The sequence below is a fragment of the Microtus ochrogaster genome, chromosome 8 (assembly GCF_000317375.1).
Source record: "Microtus ochrogaster isolate Prairie Vole_2 chromosome 8, MicOch1.0, whole genome shotgun sequence".
NCBI classification, from domain to species: domain Eukaryota; kingdom Metazoa; phylum Chordata; class Mammalia; order Rodentia; family Cricetidae; genus Microtus; species Microtus ochrogaster.
The window spans coordinates 18,487,730-18,507,449 of NC_022015.1; the positions used below are offsets into that span (position 1 = coordinate 18,487,730).

Sequence of the window (19,720 nt, forward strand, 5' to 3'; positions counted from 1 at the left end):
TGTAGACCAGGCTGGTCTCGAACTCACAGAGATCCGCCTGCCTCTGCCTCCCGAGTGCTGGGATTAAAGGCGTGCGCCACCACCTCCCGGCTAGTCTGCTTTCTTGTAGAACCCAGCCCACCAGCCCACAGGAGCCACCTTTCCTTTTCCAACAGAAGGGATGGGATGGCTTAAGTAGCTCCTCTTTCTGCCATCTCTGAACTTGAGGCTCCTAGGCTATAGAAGAACATCTTTATTCCAAACTTAGTATCAGCAGAGAAGACATGCTATTCCCAGGGCAGGACTCATCCTGGGAGTTGTCCTATAGGTCACTGGCAGGTAGACACACCTCCCACTTCCAGACCCAGCTCTATCTTGTTGTCCAGTATGCTTTTAGACATTATTGGATTTTGCTTTTTGATTTTTTTTCAAACAGGGTCTCACCATGCAACTCTGACTGTCCTGGAATTCATTATGTAGTCCAGGCTGGCCTCAAACTCACAGAGGTTCTCCTGCCGTCTCTCCTGAGATATGCATGCCCAGCTGTGTTTTTGGACTTTAGAAAATTGCCTGGTGTAGTTAGTACACAAACAACTCTTTATTAAACAAGGGAACTGAATAATTGAGTGATTGGGTCAGTGCGAGGAAGAAGGGTATGGCCTAAGTGTTCGTGAGACTCACTGCCACATTGCATCTCCTTGATGTAATTACAGGGACAATATTGTCTAAGCTCCGTGTAAGAACATATAAGTTAGTAAAGACGGGCCAACTGCCTGGATGTGATCCCTGGGACCTAAATGGTGGAGGGAAAGAACTGACTCCCCTGAATTGTTGTCCTTTGACCTCCACATACATGCCTGCTGTGTGTGTATCCCTCACCCCCACATATACCAAATGGATGAATAAATATAATGAACTTTGTTTTAAAAACTTAAAAAGAATTTCTGTCCTACTTAGGGTAGAGTAGACAGTGGGGAATTTGGATAGGTGTTCTAAATTAAAGTATATAATGCAGGGCCCTATGGCATGGTGGGGAGTGCCAAGGATAGCCTTAGTTAGCTGTCACCGTACAATGCAGGGCCTATGGAGTTAAGCTTTTTCTCGTTTTAACTGAAGTTAGGTAGCTGACAAGAGGTATGTTTAATTTTGTAAAATTTTTTATTTTATGTATGTGAGTGCTTTGCCTGCATGCTAAGTCTGTGCAACACATATGTTCAGGGCCCTCAGAGACTGGAAGACGACATTGGATCCCCCTGGAACTAGAATTCTAGACAATTATGAGCAGCCATGTGAGTGCTGGGAACTGTACCCAGATCCTCTAAAAGAGCAGACAGACAGTGCTCTTAACCACTGAGCCAATGCTCTAACCCCAGATATCTTCCATTTTTTGATAATTAATTCATAATTTTCTATGCTCCAAACAAAAAATAGCTATGGCCAGATTTGGCCCTTGTAACACCAACTTCTAACTTCCTTTTTTAGACTGAAGACTTTGACAGTCTGGTGAAAGAGGAGGACTCTCTCCTTCCCAGTAGCACTAGAATTAGCCTCTGTGCTACCCAGGACCATTAGGGCAGCCAGAGCTGCCCAGCCAGCCAGCCAGCTCAGAATGAAGCACAGACTGGCCTATGACCTTAGTAGGCCCTGAGCCAGGGGGGCAGCAGCAGGAGGCCAGCAGGGCGGGGCTGGTGCCATGCTGAGCATGAATGATGCATGCACTGTACAGCAATGCTGAGCCGGCACTAATGCACTAATGGGGCAGCAGAAGGGCCACGTGGCCACCCTGCCCCCCATGCGGGCTCATGCCAATGAAGCTGCCAGATGGAATGTGGCTCACTAAAGCAGCTTTTCCAATTTGCTAACAATAAAGAGTGACCTCCCAGTCAATAATAGTATAAATGGTCTGGCTTATGCCTCACGTGTATAGCCTATTTAGAATTTCATAAGTATTTTCCATTCTTTTCTGTCATTTTATGTAGCTGCTAATGCATAAGTGCTTTCTCATTAAGAAGATTCAAACAATCTAGAAGTAAATCTGAAAAAGGCTCTCTGCTTTTAGCTGGGCTGAGCTGGATTGAGCTGTGTGTGCCCCATTTGGTCATCTGTCTGTTTACTCATTTATTTCTATTTCATGTCATCTTAGCCTTTACTTCTTTCTCCCTTCCCTAAGCATTTTGGTTTCTGCAGTTGTTCAGGCTCCTTACCCCTGTTCCTATTAACCGCATCCACAAGTTCATCGTTTACCCACCCCCGCACTTGTCTTAGTCGCTGCTCTGTTGCTGTTGAAGAGACATCATAGCTAAGATAACTCTCATGGAAGAAAGTGTTTAGTTGGGCTGGCTTACAGTTTCAGAGGGTTGGTACATAATCATCATGGCAGGGAGCATGGTGGCATGCATGGCACTGGAGCAGTAGCTGAGAACTATAACCTGGTCCACAGGCTAAGAGTGTGACACTGGGCCAGGCTTGGGCTTTTGAAAACCCGAGTGTGTCAGTGACACACTTCAGCTACTCCAGCAAGGCCACACTGTCTAATCCTTCTCAAACAGCGCCACTCCTTGGTGACTAAGCATTCAAGTCTATTAGCCTGTGGGGCCACTCTCATCTGGACCACCACAGCCCTACTCTGCTCTGGAGGTGAAAAGGTTGAGTTAGTCTAAGCGTAGTGCTGTCTTCACCCTCCACTCCTCACTGTGGTGCTGCTGGTGCCATTTGTGTCTAATAAACCGAGGGCTTCACAAGGGCTTTCCTTTCTTAATTTCAAAGGTTTTCTAGACATTCTGAGTAAGTAGATTTTATTTTTCCAATTTTGCCTTTCATGTTAATCTCTAATTGACTGCATTTAGGTAGCTTGTTTGATTTTCTGGTTCAGAAGTTACTGAGGTCTGATTTGTGGCCTCCAGTTCATTTTTATGAGTCTTCTTTGATACTTCAAAAGAATAACCATTCTCTTTTTGATGTAAAGTTCTCAATATACTTATTAAATTCAATCATATTATGTGGTGATCTGAATGGGAATGTTCCCCATAGGTTCATGTATTTGAACACTTGGTCCCAGCTGGTGGCACTGTCTGGGAAGACTGTTGAAGGAAGTATGTCACTAGAAGGGGGCTTTGAGAGTTTACAGACTTGTGTGATTCCTCTTGCTCTCTCCCTGCTTCATGTTAGTGGTCAGGATGTGAGCTCTCAGCTTGCTTTTCCAGCTGCTATGCTGTTGACTGTCATGCCTTCCTGATGTTATGGTGATGGAACCGTAACCCAAATAAACCCTTCCTCTATAACTTGCTGTGGTCATGGTGATTTCTCACAGGAACAGAAAATTTACCGCAGATTGTCAGTAGTGTCATTTAACTTGCTAAGTCTTAAAAGTCTGGTCTTCAACCGCCCACATTAGAATACCAAGAGCGTATTTAAAATGTGAGCTCCAAGCCTGCTCCCCAAAGCCATGGGAAAAGCTCAGTGTCACCACTGGGGAGGCAAATGCAAGGAGATCTTTGCGGTTCTCTGGCCAGCCAGGCTAATCAGTGAGCTCCAGGTTCAGTGAGAGACCCTGCTCAGAAAGGAAGGTAGAGAGTGAAAAGGAAGACACTCAGAACTGACCCCTGACCTACCCACATGCATGTGCACACAAGTCCACATATCCCCTCCATTCCCCCATCGCATCTCACATACCTAGAGATTCAGAGTAAGAGCTGGATGAGGGTGAAGTGCTCAGTTTGTTTGTGGTGCTGAGGTGAGACTTAGGGCCTCAAGCACACAAGGCAAGGTAAGCACTCCATTGCTCAGCTGAAACCCCAGCCCAGCATTTACATCGTGAGTAAGCCTTCCTTGGAATGCTCATCAACCGGTTCCTGCCATCATCAGTCTCAGCTGTTGGTCTGCTTCATCAGGCTGATTTTCACAAATGTGTCCATTTTCTTACATCTCTTTAGCTTTGTAGTGTCTGTTATATTTTTGTCTTTTTGTCTGATGGTATCAAAATGACTCTTCATGGAATGTACCTTTCATCTATGTGACTACATCAGTGTCATTGTCTTTGCCCATTAAAGGCAGGTGAGAGAACTTGAAAGATGTCTCAGTAGTTAAGAGCATTGCTGTTCTTGTAAAGAACCTGGGCTTGATCCTAACACTCCAGTTCCAGGGATCTGACATACATGCAGGTAAATACCCATACACATAAACATTAAAAAGTGAAGAAAAGCAGAGTAGTTGAGGCTGCTCCATCTGAATGTTTGCCCTCTGGATCTTGATTTGGACAATACTTTGTAGACCTCTCCACCCAGCAGACTTTGGTGGTGCTTTTCTTTTTGTCTTTGGGGCACTATATTCTTATAAAGTCACTTGGCATGATTTCTAGCATACTTAATTAGTCACCCTTTGGTGCTCTTCCTGACTTAATTTATCTTTCTAGAAGTGTTAATGATGAAATTAAAAGTTGTAAGATTGCTAGCTGCTTCTCTTTCATGGATGAGTTCCCCATGCGTCTCTGTGGGGATGACAGTCTCCCAGCTTCTAAAATCGGCTTCCACCTCTCCTGTCAAATTCCCTTTTCTTGGATATTAGTTCTTTCTTAAATTAAATTACTCAAGTTGGTGCCTGTCTTTCAAAGAGCTGAATCACCAGAGCATCTGTCTCTTCTTGGTTGTCCTGTTACTTCTTCCTGTACTGGTATCTCTTGACATCAGGGCGTGAGAGTGGCTACAACGTGCGTGCGATGTGCGTGCTCTGTGAGCTGGAGACCTTGACTTCTCCTCCAAATGGCAAACTCTCTGTCAACCTTGGGAAGGTTCTTTTCCGGAGTGTGCCCTGCTGTCCTACCCTTAAGCCCACAAGTTGGCTTCACATGCCCCCCTAAATCAGCTGTGACTGCCTGCTGCAGGGCTTCCTCTTACCTGATTCTGGCTGACTCAGCTGTATGTATACACAAGTGTGCCCAGAAACCAGACCTCAGTAGCCTTCTGCTGAATTTTACTGCCCATATTTGGTTTGTGACTCTGTGCCTCCAGTTCTCCAGGAACGTGCTCTGTGTGTCTCAGATGGCTGCAACCGTTCTTCAGCGGCAGTCTCATGTGGTCTCTATCCAGCTGTATCCAGCTTCCACCTCTGGATCCTTCAGCCAGCCCCTGCTCTGCACAGGCTCAGGCATGATGCTGAGATGGGTGTTGCTGAGAGGCTTGTCTGGGGCTTCTCATTAGATCAGGTCCAAAAGGCTCTTATACCTTCTGTTTCCTGAGCATGAAGTCTTTCTCCTCTGTCACCCATTGGCATGCCTTTAGTGGTGGACTAGCACACAGAACATCAGGTACTTCATCAATACATCTAGCTTGGAAAATTAATGAAAATCCATAGATGGCAAAGGACAGCAGAAAAGTAAAAATATTGTGCAATCTTTTTTTGCATGTGTATATTATGTATGTGAATGTATGTTTTCATGTTCATACACATGGGGGCTCATGTGTGTGAAGGTACATGTGTATTCAGTGTGTATGCATGTGAGTATATATGTATGTTATATATGTGCATGTTCACATGTGTGGGCTCACACGTGTGTGTAAACGTATATATCTGTGGGGGGTTGTGTGTAGATGTATGTAAGCATGTGTATGGGTGTATATGTATATAGGCCTAAAGTTGTCAGTAGGCATTTTCCTTGGTCATTCTCCACCTTGTTCAGAGTCTCTCCCAGAGCCCAGAGCTCATTGATTCTGGCTTGTCTAGTCTAGCTAGCTAGCTAGCTTATCCTGATGATCCCTATCTCTGCCTACCAAATGCTGGAATTACAGTTGACTACCTTGCCTGCCCAGCTTTTATGCAGATTCTCAGATCCAAACTCCAGTTCACACATTTGTATGGCAAGCGCTTTATCTGTTGAGTCATCTTCTCATCCTTTGTACAATATTTGAGTCATACACAGTATAATTCAAAATTTTCTCAGGTAGTTCTATGCAAACTGATATGCAAAATGTGATTTTGAAAGGTACAGAGTAGACCCGGGCCTGGTAAGACACTCCTATAAACTAAGAAAGCAGGAGGTAGAGGCAGGAGGATCACAAGTTCTAGTCCAGGCAGAGCTACATAGTAAGTCTAAAGATAGCCTGGGAAACTTAGTGAGACTCTGATTTATAAAACCAAAAGCTGCTGTAGCTCAGTGGGAGAGCACTTGCCTGCCCCGTGTAAGGTCCTGGGTTCCATCATCAGCATTTAAACAGACACACACACGCACACATGAACACAAACACACACACACATGCATGCGCGTGCACACACACTACAGAGTGGGCCCTAAAGTTGGGACACAAGTCATGTGCGCTGAGCAGTTTGTGACCTGAGAGCCCCAGGGAGGGCTCTTATCAAATGGCTGTCTTGTTGCCCAGTCACAAGTTCCATGAGAACAGGAGCTTCAGCTATCCTGTCCATGTTCCTTGCCTTTGTCAGCTGTGTCTGATTATGAGAGACAGATATCTTCATAAGAATATTTATTTAAAGTTTTTAAGTTAATTTCTTACATTTGTTTATTTATTTGTGTATGGATGTGCACGTGTGTGGAGATCAAAGGAAAACTTGATAGGAGTGGGCTTTTTCCTTCCATGTGGTTCTGGGAATTGACCTCCGTAGGTCATCAGGCTAGTACAAGCACTTTGCCATCTGAGCCATCTGTCTGGCCCCAATTCTTAGTTTTAAAAATGACAATTATGTATGTAGACATGTGTACGTGTGTGTACTCATGCGTGCACACTTGTGCGTTCTTGTGCTGTGACCTACAGTGGAGGTCAGAGGATAAAGTGTGCAAATTGTTTCTTTCCTTCTACCACGTGGGAGCTGGGAATCACGCTCAAGTCATCAGGTTTGGTGGCAATTGCTCTTGCCCACTGAGTCACCTCAGTGACCCACCCAATACTTCTTAAGTAAATGAATGAATAAAAATAACTTATCAATCAACCAGTACAGGATAAAAAGCCTTTGGGGCCTAGGAGGGTTGTGTGAATGAACTTAGACCCACTTCATTCTGCTTTCTCAGGATGGCCCAGGGCGTAATGCTCCATCTACTAATGCTCAGCATGTTCTGTCTTATCCTCTGGAAAGACTTAAGGGAGGGAGGCTCATTCCGTCAAAGGAGAGCGGACTGGCGTAGTTAGTAGCAGCAGGACAGGCTGTGCACATGGAAGCGACTAGTGGAGAGGGCTGAAGCTGGGCCAGGTTACAAAGCTCCTCCCAAAGTTGCTACTGATTCTCCAAGTAGCATCAACTAGGAACCCAGGGCTCAAGTCATGATCTTCTGTGAGACATTCCATATCCAAGCCATAGCACATTCTTTAAAACATGTACTAGCTCCTGGCAGCTTTGTGTCAAAGGTCATCAGTTCCGTCTTCAGTTCTTCAGGAGACATCTGCTCTGAGTTGGTACCTAGCAGGGTAGTCAATAGCCTGGCCTTGGCCTCAACCAGTCAATATCGGAATACTGGCTCTGCCATTACCAGCTGTGTGACCTTGTCCTTCATTCTACTGAGCCGAAATGATGCCACCGCTCAGTGCACCAGGGTGTCATAGAGCTGAAATGAGGTACACAGAGAGTTTGGCTGGTGCCTGGTATACAGCAACAGCTTGGTAGTTGAAGCTGCTGTGGCAGTTACTGATGTCATTGTGAGACCTTGGCATTTGATAGTTACCCAGTTTTACTCTTAGCCCAGCAGACAGAGGAGGCTTGTGGACAGATACTGGACTCCAGGCCATCAAACTCTGACTGCATTTTAGAAGTGTTTTCTATAGCCATGCCTTCCATCTTCAGCATCCAGTCCCTTACCCCTCACCCCCAACTCTTCATGAGGAGGGCATTTTGTGTGCAGTCAGCTCAGTTTCTATGAAGTCTGCACCATGACCTTCATATGGAAGGTTCTTGAACTTAGCATTTGAAACATTGAACACTGAAATTGAATATAATCAAGTTTTAAAGCAAAGTATAAAGTGAGTTTTTCCAGAGAAAATTCTGGGTGACAACTTCAAAGCCCCTTATAGATCCCACAGCAGGGCACCACTTTGAAGTGCCGATAGCTTGGCTTTCAAAGTCACCATCGTAGCCAAGGTCCCGCTCTCACAGATGGAAAGGTTCTGAATGGTTCTTTCTAGAGGAAATGCTGCTTCTTAGAGCAGCTCGCCTTGCTTCTGTAACAGATGGTTTCAGATCACATGAGCATCCCCGGATTCTAAGGTCACTCACCTCCTGCAAGCAAATGGAGTCCTTTTCTTAGTGAGAGAAAAAAAAAAGTACAGCCAAGTAGAGGCTAGGCTCTCTCTCTCTCTCTCTCTCTCTCTCTCTCTCTCTCTCTCTCTCTCTCTCTCCCTCCCTCTCTCTCTCTCTGTTTCTGTCTGTATGTGTTTTATACTTGTAAATACTGTTTGGTCTTCACATTTATATTGATTTATGGAAGAAAAAGAAAGGAGGTTGAAACAGGGATTATTGAAATTTGCTTTCTTTGTCATGAGAAATACTAGTTCAGAAACGATCCATCAGCTTAGTGAATGATGAACTGATATTGAGCTGTGGGAATTGCCATTTGTCTTTCTTTCTGCTGGCTCCCCCAGCACACTGTGTGCTCCTGTGAGAGCAGAGGTCTTGTCTCCTTGTTTGCACGTGACTGGCCATCAGCACAGCCTCCCAGCAAGTGTGGGCACATGATTAGTGAGACCCTGATTCATAAAACCAAAAGCTGGGACTGTAGTTCAGGGGTAGAGCACTTACCTGCAAGGTGCAAGGTCCTGGCTTCCATCCCAAGTGTTTAAACACACACACACACACACACACACACACACACACACACACACACACACTACTAAGTGGGCTCTAAAGTTAAGGCACAATCAATGTGCTTTGAACAGTTTTTGACCTGGAAGCTAATGGGCTGCAGGGATGGGCTTGTGGAATGGCTGTCTTTTTTATTGATGGAATGTAGTAGAATCAGTCTTTCCTCAGGGTTTTCTAGAAGGAGTAAGGACTGGTGGCAGCGAGCACATGTTCCACCCGCCACTTAATCACTGTGAGGAGTTACACAAGCTGAGGGACTCTGTTCTTTAAGGATCCCCATAAACATAGGACTGTTGTCACATAAATGTGGAATTGCAGCCCGTGAAGGTGGCAAAGTAACAGAAGAATCTGGTTCATTGGCCCTGGCTGTATGCATCCCAATGTCTCATGCCTGGAACCGGCTGTGGATGGAGCTTCAATCTACTTTGGATATCAGTGAGGACTGTTCTGGGCCCTAGGGCTGAGTGGGATTTCAAGGACAGTGGCAGGACTCACTCTCCTGGTTGGCTTCCACCTGTTCCTTTTAATAGTTGGGTTGGTGGTGCCACTTTTAATCCCAGCACTCAGGAGGCAGAGGCAGGCTGAGTTCAAGGCCAGCCTGGGCTATACAAAAATAACACTGTCTTGGAAAAATAAAAGTAACTGGGCCAAAATAATAGAGATTCATGAACAGAGAGGGCTTTTCCTAGAAACTTAAGCTTACTCCATTGAGAGTTATTGCCAAGTTCAAGTGACCCTGGGGCTCAGGTGTTTAGTCCGGCCAGGTTATTGGGAAGATCAGATGAGAAGGGCCTGAGTGTTGTACAGAGCTCAGGGCATTATTCTGCTGTGAAAGATGAGCTGTAGCTAAGGCCGCCATCCAACAGCAGGTGCCCAGAAATTCCTGTTTCCCTGGAGAGGAGGAGGAATTCTGCTGATCTCTGACTGCTCACCCCAGCTAGACTTTGATGACTTGAGCCAGAATCTCAGTTTGGCTCCCGTGAGGCCTGCCCAGACCATATCAGCATTATCCTTTGGACACGGTGGTGAATGTGTGCTTCCTCTAACACAGGGCTTCTTGACCTCAGCACAGTCGGCACTGTGACCAGATCATCCTCTGAAGTGAAAATTGTCCGCTGCCTTCCAACCAGTCCAGCAGTGTCGTTGCTGGCTCCCTCCACACATGTTGTGATTAAAAAGGCTCTAGTCATTGCCAAATGTCCTCTTGGTAGGGAGAACTATGCCCAGTTCAGACCATAGCTTTATTATCACAGTGCAGTATATCGGGGCATGGTAAGTCAAATGTTGGAAGTCAAAGTATGGCCCAGAGGAGTAAATTAATTTGCTAAGGGTCCTCTCATTGATGTCACCTCCCCTAAGGTGTGGAAGTGTCTCCTATCTCTGCTAAGTCACCATACAGGCTTCCATGTAATTTACTCATTCAGCAAGTATTTACCAAGCTCCACTATGCTCTAGACAGTAGTGCAGTTGCTAAGTAACCAGCCCTGGTGCTGGTATAGGGTGGGGCAGTAGGAGAAGAAACTGGAAAAGACACAAATTTATATTGTGTTCCTGCTGCTGTTGCTGCTGCTGCAACTTCCCATTGCCTTAGCAGCTTACCTAACAGTGCTGGGAGTCAGAGACTCAAACTCACCGTCATCAGGCTGAGCTCAAGGTGTGAGCAGGCCTCTGTGTCTTCTGCAGGTTCCAGGAAGGAATCTGGGTCCTAGAGGCACCTGCTCTGCTTGGCTGTATCCTTTCCATTCAGAGCCAGGACTAGCATCTTCTCTCCTTCCTGACGTCTGCTTCCATTCTTAGGACTTGCTGATGCTGTTCTTCCTGCCTCTCTGTTGATTGCCCCATAATTCCTCCAGGCCTGCCTTGGTGATCTCAGCAGATCCTTAATTTCATCTGAGAAGGTCTTTTGCCATAGAAGGGCACATGTTCACAGGTCCCAGAGAACATCTTTTGGGGGCTTCTGTTAAGTCTACTGTTATCCATTCTCTTACCCCACCCCAACAAGATTCACATCTATTTTACCTGTGGCATAGCAGACATAGGCATTGGGACAAGAGGAAGAAAGGAACCCTCCAACTCAAGCAATTTCAAAGAGTCCAGGCCTGGGAGTAATTCTCTGTGTCTGCCCTCTACCCTCTCAGCCCCTGGTGCAGTCTTCGGGATCTTGCTTCCTCAGGGAAGACAGCATGTATTTGTAGATGAGTCTCTCTGGCTCCTTTCCTGCCTGTAGACCGGCACCCGGGCAGCCTTTTTTATTTGGTCTTTTGTGCTCCCATCCTGTTCTAGCTTGTTTCTGGCAGCTGGATGTTCTCAGAAACCACTTTGGTTACATGGGTGTCTGTAGAATTCCCTCCATCAGACCTTCCTTTTCCTCCCCAGTCTTCCCCGGATAATCCTGTCTCTGCTAAGGTGGCCCAAGAAATCCACAAACCATAGGGGAAGTCTTGCTGTTGCCTTGGTTTTCTCTCCAGGATATGCTTTCCTGACAGCCAGTCTGCAGGTGTTGCTTCTTCTGCTAGCTGAGGAGAAGAAAATGAGCCCTTGGTTCCCTTCCCCTGGCAGTTTTCCCCCCAGCTCCACCTCCTGCCTCTTGCATTTTGCTCAGCAGCTAGAGGAAAGCAGACCTTCAACTTAGCACTTAGCAATCTGTCCAGCTTTTAAATACCCAGGCTCAACACTGACAAGCTTAGTGTCCCATGGAACCCCAGGACATAATTGCCTCAGAATTTTCTACATGACAGGATCCCTTTCTTCCAGCCACATGTCCCTCATTTCCTGAGTTCATGCCAGTGGCAACTATCACATACAGGTTTCAATCATCAGTCATTTGAGTTTTCTCATTTATTTTAAATACACATGCAATAAATTTCAATGATGATAACTAGGACTAAGGTCTGAAAGCAAATCCCAATTTAATGCTCCCTCTTATAAGAGCTGCCTTGGCCATAGTGTCTCTTCACAGCAGCAGAACACTGACTAAGGCAGTACCATAAGTGCCGCACCCCACTTCATTCCCCTCTGACTGTTTTTTGCTATCTTCAAAGCAACACCAGCACCCTGGCGCAGATGCTGCTGGATGTTGGGAGGAGTCATTCTTTGGTTCAGAATGTCTATTTTTATACAAGTCCTTACCTTTCATGTCTCCTGGGCTCTCTACAGGAGCTGAGAAAAGGTCTGGGACTCAGCACAAACCTCCAGACGCAGGAGGATGGCTCCAGTGACGAGTACGACTCTATTGAGGAAGACGTCCTCTCTGAGACCGAGACTGAGGACCTCTTAATGCCAGGCCATACCACCGATGAGTTTCCTCTTCCCAGCCAGGACACAGTGCAGAAGGATGTCCCCAAGGACCAGGAGCTGGAAGGCCGGCCTCCCCAGGGCACAGATACCCTTGTGGTGATGGAGTTTAACCCAGCTTCTAAAAGTGAGCTCTTCTCATGAGCTTTTTTTGGCCTCTTGTATCTCTGTATTTAGTCCTAGGACTCAGTGTTCCACAGTGCTTGGAAACTCAGCACAAATGAATTCTGGACCAGAGGGAAACAGCTGGGCCCTGTGTACTAAGAGGGAAAGGCACCAAAGGCTTCCGAAGACCTCAGGCCTTCCCATGGGAACCATCTTTAGTGTATTGTGGGAAATTTAGTGGCATCTGCATCCCGACTGGTTAATGCAAAGGGGACTGGTATTGCCTTATATAACTGTAAAGGGCAGAGCTGGAGTAGGGCCCATTGCCCTCCCCTCCCATCCCTACTGCCCTCTACCCCCTCTTTCCCTTTGCCCTCTCTCCTCCTCTCCTCCCTCCTATTGCTTCCCCCCTTTGTCAGATTTCCCTTGAGTTAGTTCCATTCTGAGGAAACTTTCTGGCATTCGAGGCATAACTGCCTTCATAGGAGACATGGGTCTTGTTGGGTCACTAGAAAGTCAGCGTCTCTCAAAATTCACAGTAGCAAGTCTACCACAGGTTGCTGCCACTCCGAATTAGTCTCTTTGGGGCTGATGAGCTGGGCTAACCATAGGACTAAGGGGTGTGATTGTGTTCACATGCGGAGAAGGTGTGGCTAAGGAGAACCTGAGGGATCAAGGAAGCAAGGCAGGCAGAAGCAGCTGCTGTCCACTTGAGGAAGTTTTTCAGAAAACAGCCTTGGAAAGCAGCAGGAACACTATTGGAGCAGGGGCTTGAGCGGTGGGGCACCTGCTTGAAGGTGACCTCTGACCGTTACAGTGAGATGCTGGTGGGGGTGGGGATGGGCCCAGGTGGGCTGCTGTAGCTGGAGTAGTAGAGCAGTCTTCCCAGCAGAGGTTGTGCTAGTGTGGCGCTGGGCCCTGCCTTCCTGGGGCAGGGAACAGCAGACCCAGGGACTCCAAGAGGGTCGGGACTTGGTGTGCAGAAGCAAAGGGTCAGTGTGGCTGGAGCCTGTGAGTGAGCAGAGAGTGTGTTAGTGAATGCCTTGTGCTTGATAGTCTCCTCCTGGGTTTGCTTGTTTCCCAGGCCAGGAGGTCCCCGAATACAGAGACCAAACACTGTGTCTGCCTTTGGGGTCTTCAGGTGTTTTCTCCTCTGTCCTTGATCCTCCTGCCCACACTTGTCCTGTGTGTGACTTTCGTGTCCTTCAAAGGTTTGACATGTTAGTTATACATCTTCCCATACACACTGAGTTACAGAAATGCATTCAGGACTGGGCCCGGGGCTCAGAGTAGAACATATGCCTACCATGCCTGACACCTGGTTCTGGATTCTACCCCTAGCACCACATACAGACAAGTTCCTAAAAACTATCTACCACCTGCCATCAGAAGTCACCTCTGCACCACTAGTGTGAGCGCTCTTGAGGGTAGGTTTGGCAGCAGTCTGAACCTCCAGCCAGGACAGACTTCAGCTTCGAAGCCTTCATTGAGCCTTTGCATGTGCCCTTCCCACATCTGGTGACCCGGGTAATACGCTCATCACCCACAAGAATCCTCTTCATCATTACCATGTGTACCTTTGCCAGCCCTGTCCCCTGACTCTGCTTCCTGACTTCTGTCTGCATCCTGTTTTCTCGTCTGTTCAGCTGTCCTTCTCTTCAGCTAGACTATGAGTCCCCGAGGACTCTGAATGCATTTTCCTGTGCCCCTTCATCTCCAAGATGCCCTTGCTGGCATCATTGCTTGCACCAATTAAAGCCAGTGCCTCATTGGCCTGCCAGCTGCCCTAACTTTGTGAGGCCTTACCACAGTTGCCATCCCTGTGTGTGCACACGCTGTTAGTAAGGACCTTTCCCGACGGGAAATGTTAGACACTGAACCCTGCGTCTTGCTCAAAGCGTCTCATTTATTTATCAATGCTGTCTATAGATTCCCCTAATCCCCTTTTAGCAAGGTTCCTGGTACAGAAAAGGTCAATAAATATTTGTTGGGTGAACAAGTGAGCAAATGATAAACAAGCGTGTGAGGGGAATGCCCTGTTCTCCTGCACTCAGTGGCTGACAGAATCCATTGCTTCCCCACAGGCAATAAAATGGAGAGGGTTTTATCTGCTAAGCGGAAGGACAATGCTGAAGTCTTCATCCCCAGCAAACCAGAGTTGATCCTGAATCCACAGCCCCCCACTGTGTTTACAGACCAGGAGAGGGCCTGCTCCAGTAAGAGTTGTGGGCCCTGAGTGAATTGTGGGGGTGAGGGGTGGGTACACCCAGTGGGCACCATGATGAAGGTCTTGCTTCTTCCTTACCCTCCTTGGAGGGCTGACCTGACCTAGAGTCACTTGCTACAGTTTTTTCTAGTGCTCATTAAAGTATTATTATTATTAATATTTGAAATTTTTCCAGTGCTGGGTATGGAACATATATTTCATTTCCTTGTCTTGTGACAAAGTATCCAGACAAAAGCAACTTAGGGGACAGGGGGCTGATTTTAGCTCACAGCACTAGGTCATGGTCCCATCGTGGCAAGGACGTCAAGGCAGGAATCTGAAGCAGCTGGTCACATCATCGTAGAGCAGAGAACAAAAGCATGAATGCTCACACTCAGCTTGCTCTCTCCTCTTTTATGCAGTCTAGAACCCAAACTCAGGGAAGGGTGCCACCCACTTCTTGGCTGGTTCTTCTCACATCAATTAACATAATCAATCATTCACAGACATGCCCAGCCTGTCCTAGACAAGATCATCACAGACACGCCCAGCCTGTCCTAGACAAGATCATCACGACAGACACGCCCAGCCTGACCTAGACAAGATCATTACCACAGACACGCCCAGCCTGGCCTAGACAGTCCTTCATTGAGGAGAACTGTCAGGGTGACAGTTAAAATGAAGTGTCACAGAACAGTAGACCTCATACTTACACAGTTTATGTCAGCCCTCACATATGTTTATTGCTACTCATAGTTACTATTTTTTTTTTTGGTTTTTCGAGACAGGGTTTCTCTGTGGCTTTGGAGCCCGTCCTGGAACTAGCTCTTGTAGACCAGGCTGGTCTCGAACTCACAAAGATCCGCCTGCCTCTGCCTCCCAAGTGTCATAGTTACTATTAACACCTTGAAAAGGCAAACTGTATCTGAGCTAAAGTCATCGTGCACACTGGATTTGTCCGGGGCTCCCTGGACAAAGTGCCACTCATAGTTGCTTAGACAAGGCATGGTGTTGACATGGACATCCTCCACAGGTGCAGGGAAGCTTGCTCCAGGCTACCTCCCATCTTCTGTAGCTCTGGGTTGTGGCAGGATGACCCATGCTCATGGCTGTCTCCCATATATGTATTTCTGTGTCCACACTCAGCAGTTCTGTAGATACCACTCACACTGCTTCCACCCTGTGGCCACAGTTTAGCTTCATCATTTGGGAGACCCTTTTTCCTAAGGAAGGCATATCCATGTACACTGGGACTAGTATTCAGTGGGTGGGTCTGTGTGTCTGTGTGTTATTGGCAACTAAACCCAGAGTGTTGCACATTATAGGCGAGTGCCACTGAGCCACCCCACCAGATCATCAGCGTCTTAGGAGATATGATTCAAGATCCAGTTCAGCTGTCACAGTGACAGAGCCTCATTAACTAATTCATAATATTCTTTTCTCCCAGGTTTAGCCATAGAGGAGATGGAGGCAAGGGAAAGGGGGAACAATAGAAAGAAGTGAGAAGAAGCCCAGACATGGGTGATGGGTGTTGAGGTGAACACATTCCTGGCTCCATGACAGAGGAACCCACATATCACCAAGTCGTCTGTAGGAGATCTGATTACCTCCAGTTTCTGGGAATTGTCCATAGGTGCTCTTTGAGATGGAGTCCTCACTTTGAACAGCTTATTGGTATTAAAGGTAGTTACCATGAGTGGTTATTATTTTGTCACAAGCTATTCAGGGCCTGGCTCCTCCAGCAGCCAAATATCTCAAGTTTGACAGTTGAGGTCAAAGTGGAAAGCTGGCCTTGTTACCACAGTGTCCTAGGTACGATTGGATCACAGTGGTCAAAGCTGTCTTCAGAAGCCAGCAGGCTGATTACCAGGCCAGCCACAGATGGCTTTGCCAACAGTGCCACGACGGATACAGCATCTCTCAGTGAACACAAAGGAGTCTCTCTCTAGGATGGGGAATCCTGGTCCCTGGGCTGAGCCCAGATGAAGCCCTCTGCTTTGTTATGGTTATAGGTTAGAGGGGAAGTGTATTTCAAACCACAGACCTAGGCAGAGTGAGCTGGCATGTTCATACCACTATGGGTGCAAGGCTCCAAAGACATTCTGAGAGGACATTGAAACCAGCACCCCATTCTCCCATGGAATTGAGGGTGGCCTGCTCATGCACGCTACCTTTCATTTGGTTGCAGTTTGGGTGTGTAGAAAGACTTCTTAGTCTTCCTTGCAAATGAGCCTTTCATTGTCACAGCTGCCTCTCAGCACTTGCATCACAGTTTTTGCTGTCAGTCATAGAGCTACTCACTTTTTTTTTGACCGTGTTTATGGCCTGTATCTTTATTTCATTCTTTTCTTTTCAAAATTCCTACATCTCTATATTAAGGTTTGTTTTTTTGTAAGCAGGATGCAATTAGTTTTTATTTTTATCCTCCAACAATCTGTGTGTTTTAATGGAGTGCTTAGTCCATTTACATTTAATGTAATTGCTGATACATTTGAGTTTAAACCTGCAATCTTATTATCTGTTTTTTTATTTGCTTTGCCTGTTTCATGTCCCTTTTTCTTCCCTCTCTTGCCTTCTTTTGAACCAATTGTCTTGTATTACTCCTCTTTCCCCTCCCTATTAAATTGTTAGTTATACATTCTTTTATTCTTTTACTCATTACTAGAGATTGCAGTGTGCATTCTTGACTTATCAGCATCTACTTTAAATTAGCACATTTACCACTTGTAATTTGGCAGAAAGACCTCTAGCTCTAAATGTTTGTTTCCTTCCCATTTTAAATGCTATCACTGTTGGTTTTAACTTCCATTAGACATTGTTATTATTATTTTTGTTGTTGTTATTTTATACAGTCAGTAGTAATTTTGAGGCATCTATGCTATTGACCTTTCCACACCCCTCACTCCTGGCTGTTTCTAGATCACTCCCACTCTCTGACTGTCATTCCCTCGAGTCCATCACAAGCCATGCTTGGCTTCTAGCTTGTGGTAGCTCTTCTCAGAGTCATGGAGAGGAGGAGGCCTCTCAGGTGTGTCACCTTCTGTCTGCCTGCATCTGGCCCTGTACTATTTATCTCACAGTCCCTTCCCTCCCCATAGGGACATGCCTTCAAATAGATTCCTTTTTACAAAGCAACTTCTGCACTATTCAGATCAAGTTTTTTAGTGTTGCTTCAATGAAAGAGTGTTAAATTAGTCTGCCATTCTAGAATGGTAACCCATAGCCTGCACTCTCTAAAACTTTGTTTCTCTTCTTATCTCCATTTCTTTGGCCAAGCCTATACCTCTGACCTTATGTCAGTTAAACATGCATTTAACGTGCAGCACCGTCCTCTTCACTCAGCGTCACACCCCTGACTCTCCCCACAGAGGCCTAGCGTCTTCTAGAAGGGGAGTGAAAATTTGTCTCTGGTGCAGAAAGTTTGCTGTCTCTATCAGAGATACTTTTCCCAGAGAAACCACCAGCTGCAGCAATACAGTAACAGTATCAGTGTTACCAACTGATCAGTGCGAGCTGAGTTAGAGGATGCTGACAGCCCTGTAGTTAGGGTTCCTGTCCAGACACCTGCGGCACAAGTACTGCGTGTCAAAGTCCAGAGTCTTGTAACATTCCAGTCGGTCCTCATCAACAGCGAGGGATAAAAACTGGTAGTGGCTGGGTATGCTGGTGCACACCTGCAATCCCGGTACCTGAGAGGTAGAGGCCTTCAAGGTCAGAGCCAGATACACAGTGAGCTGGAGACTAGCCTGGGCTAAGTGATATTCTGTCTGTAAAAGAAGAAAAAAAATCAGACAGCCTAAGTACCAAAGGAAATGAATTGATGGCTCACTTAGACATGAAAAGTCCACGCCTTAGAATGGTTGAGCCCAGCCACCTGCTCTCTGACTCAGTGGATCTAAACAGCTAAGTATTTGTTCCCAAGGGTTCTCAGGTGCCTCTGAGGTTGTTGGCTAGGAAACTCACTGTGGGAACCACTTCTCACACAGGTGGCCAGAGATGGCCCAGGGACTCCAGGCTCCCTTTTTCTCTGCTCTGCAAGCCGATAGGTGGAGGGGTGTGGAATGCTCCTTTCCTAATAATCACAGTGTGAGGTCAAAAGCCCCACATTTTCTGGCCCAGGCTGTGGCCTGTGTGGATAGGGAGAAATGGATCAGGTCTATTCAGTTTGAGAAGATAGCAGAAGGTGTGTTCCCTGAATGACACCATGGGCACTGTGAAGGTCCCTGTGTGCGGAGCAACTGCATATTCCTTCCCTATCAGAGCCAGCCACACAGGCCATTGTATGGAAGCAGCTGTGGCTCTGGCATTGTGCTGACAGGGACAACTTGAGGGAAGTAGGATTGAATTTGGTTCACTGTTTCAGAAGGTTTATTCCCTGGTCGCTCAAATTGTGTCTCCTGGTCTGTTCTAAGGCAGATCATCACAGAGGCCAGAGTGTGCCAGGGAACAACTTCATGACAGGAAACAGAGGAAAAAGGAATACAGGAAGAGGCCAGTGCAAAGTCTAGGCCCTGGAGATGTGTCTCTAGGGATCTACCCTACTCAGCTAGGTCCTACCCCCTATTGTTAACCAGCTCCTAATAATGCCATCATATTTCCATTAAGAGTGTTAGAACTCTAAAGGTCTAGCCGTGTTGAGAAACACTCACTGACTAACAGAGGTGTGTTTCACTAGTCTCCCAGGCAGTTCTTTGGCTAATCAAGTTGACAATAATAATTATCATATGCTAACCCAAAAAAGTGCATGTTACTGGGTCTATCTGATCAACTGCAGATGACCAGCTGCCTCTGGTATTTTGATTCTTAAAGCAGTGTATTAGTGAGGGCCCTCCAGAGCAGCAGTTCTCAACCTGTGGGTCACAATGTCTTTGGGGGTCAAATGACCCTTGCACAAGGGTTGCATATCAGCTATCTTGCATAAATCCGATATTTACATTACAGTTCTAGAAACTGGAAGTCAGGACCCAGGTGAAGGAAGTAGGTCTCTGGGGACATGCCCAGACAGGAACTTTGCCATGGCCCTTTCCTCCCTCTGTGCTCCTCACCTGCCATGAAGTAGACAGCCTCCTCCTCCCTATCCTCTGCCTTGGTGCTCTGCCTTCTGTGGGCCTGGAATCAGCAGGGCCAAGGGCAGTGGGCTAAAGCGCTGAGGTCTTTTTATAAGGTATCCATTTGGTCATGATAGTGAGGGAGCTGACCAGTACAGCATCTCTCTGCAGCTTTTTTTTTTTTTTTTTTTTTTGGTTTTTGGTTTTTGGTTTTTTTCGAGACAGGGTTTCTCTGTAGCTTTGGAGCCTGTCCTGGTTCTAGAATACCATTGCTCAAGAGCAACTATGC

General features: G+C 46.6%; 1 protein-coding gene across 2 annotated transcripts in view; it reads left to right on the forward strand.

Annotated features, from left to right (window-relative positions):
• The window catches only part of Kiaa0556 (KIAA0556 ortholog), a 169,332-nt gene that overhangs the window by 80,400 nt on the left and 69,212 nt on the right, over nucleotides 1–19,720 (forward strand). For both annotated transcript variants that reach the window (XM_026781483.1, XM_005351193.3), the window contains 2 exons: nucleotides 11,935–12,199; nucleotides 14,262–14,393. In XM_026781483.1, the coding sequence (XP_026637284.1) occupies nucleotides 11,935–12,199; nucleotides 14,262–14,393 (397 nt within the window). The remainder of the gene's footprint in view (nucleotides 1–11,934; nucleotides 12,200–14,261; nucleotides 14,394–19,720) is intronic.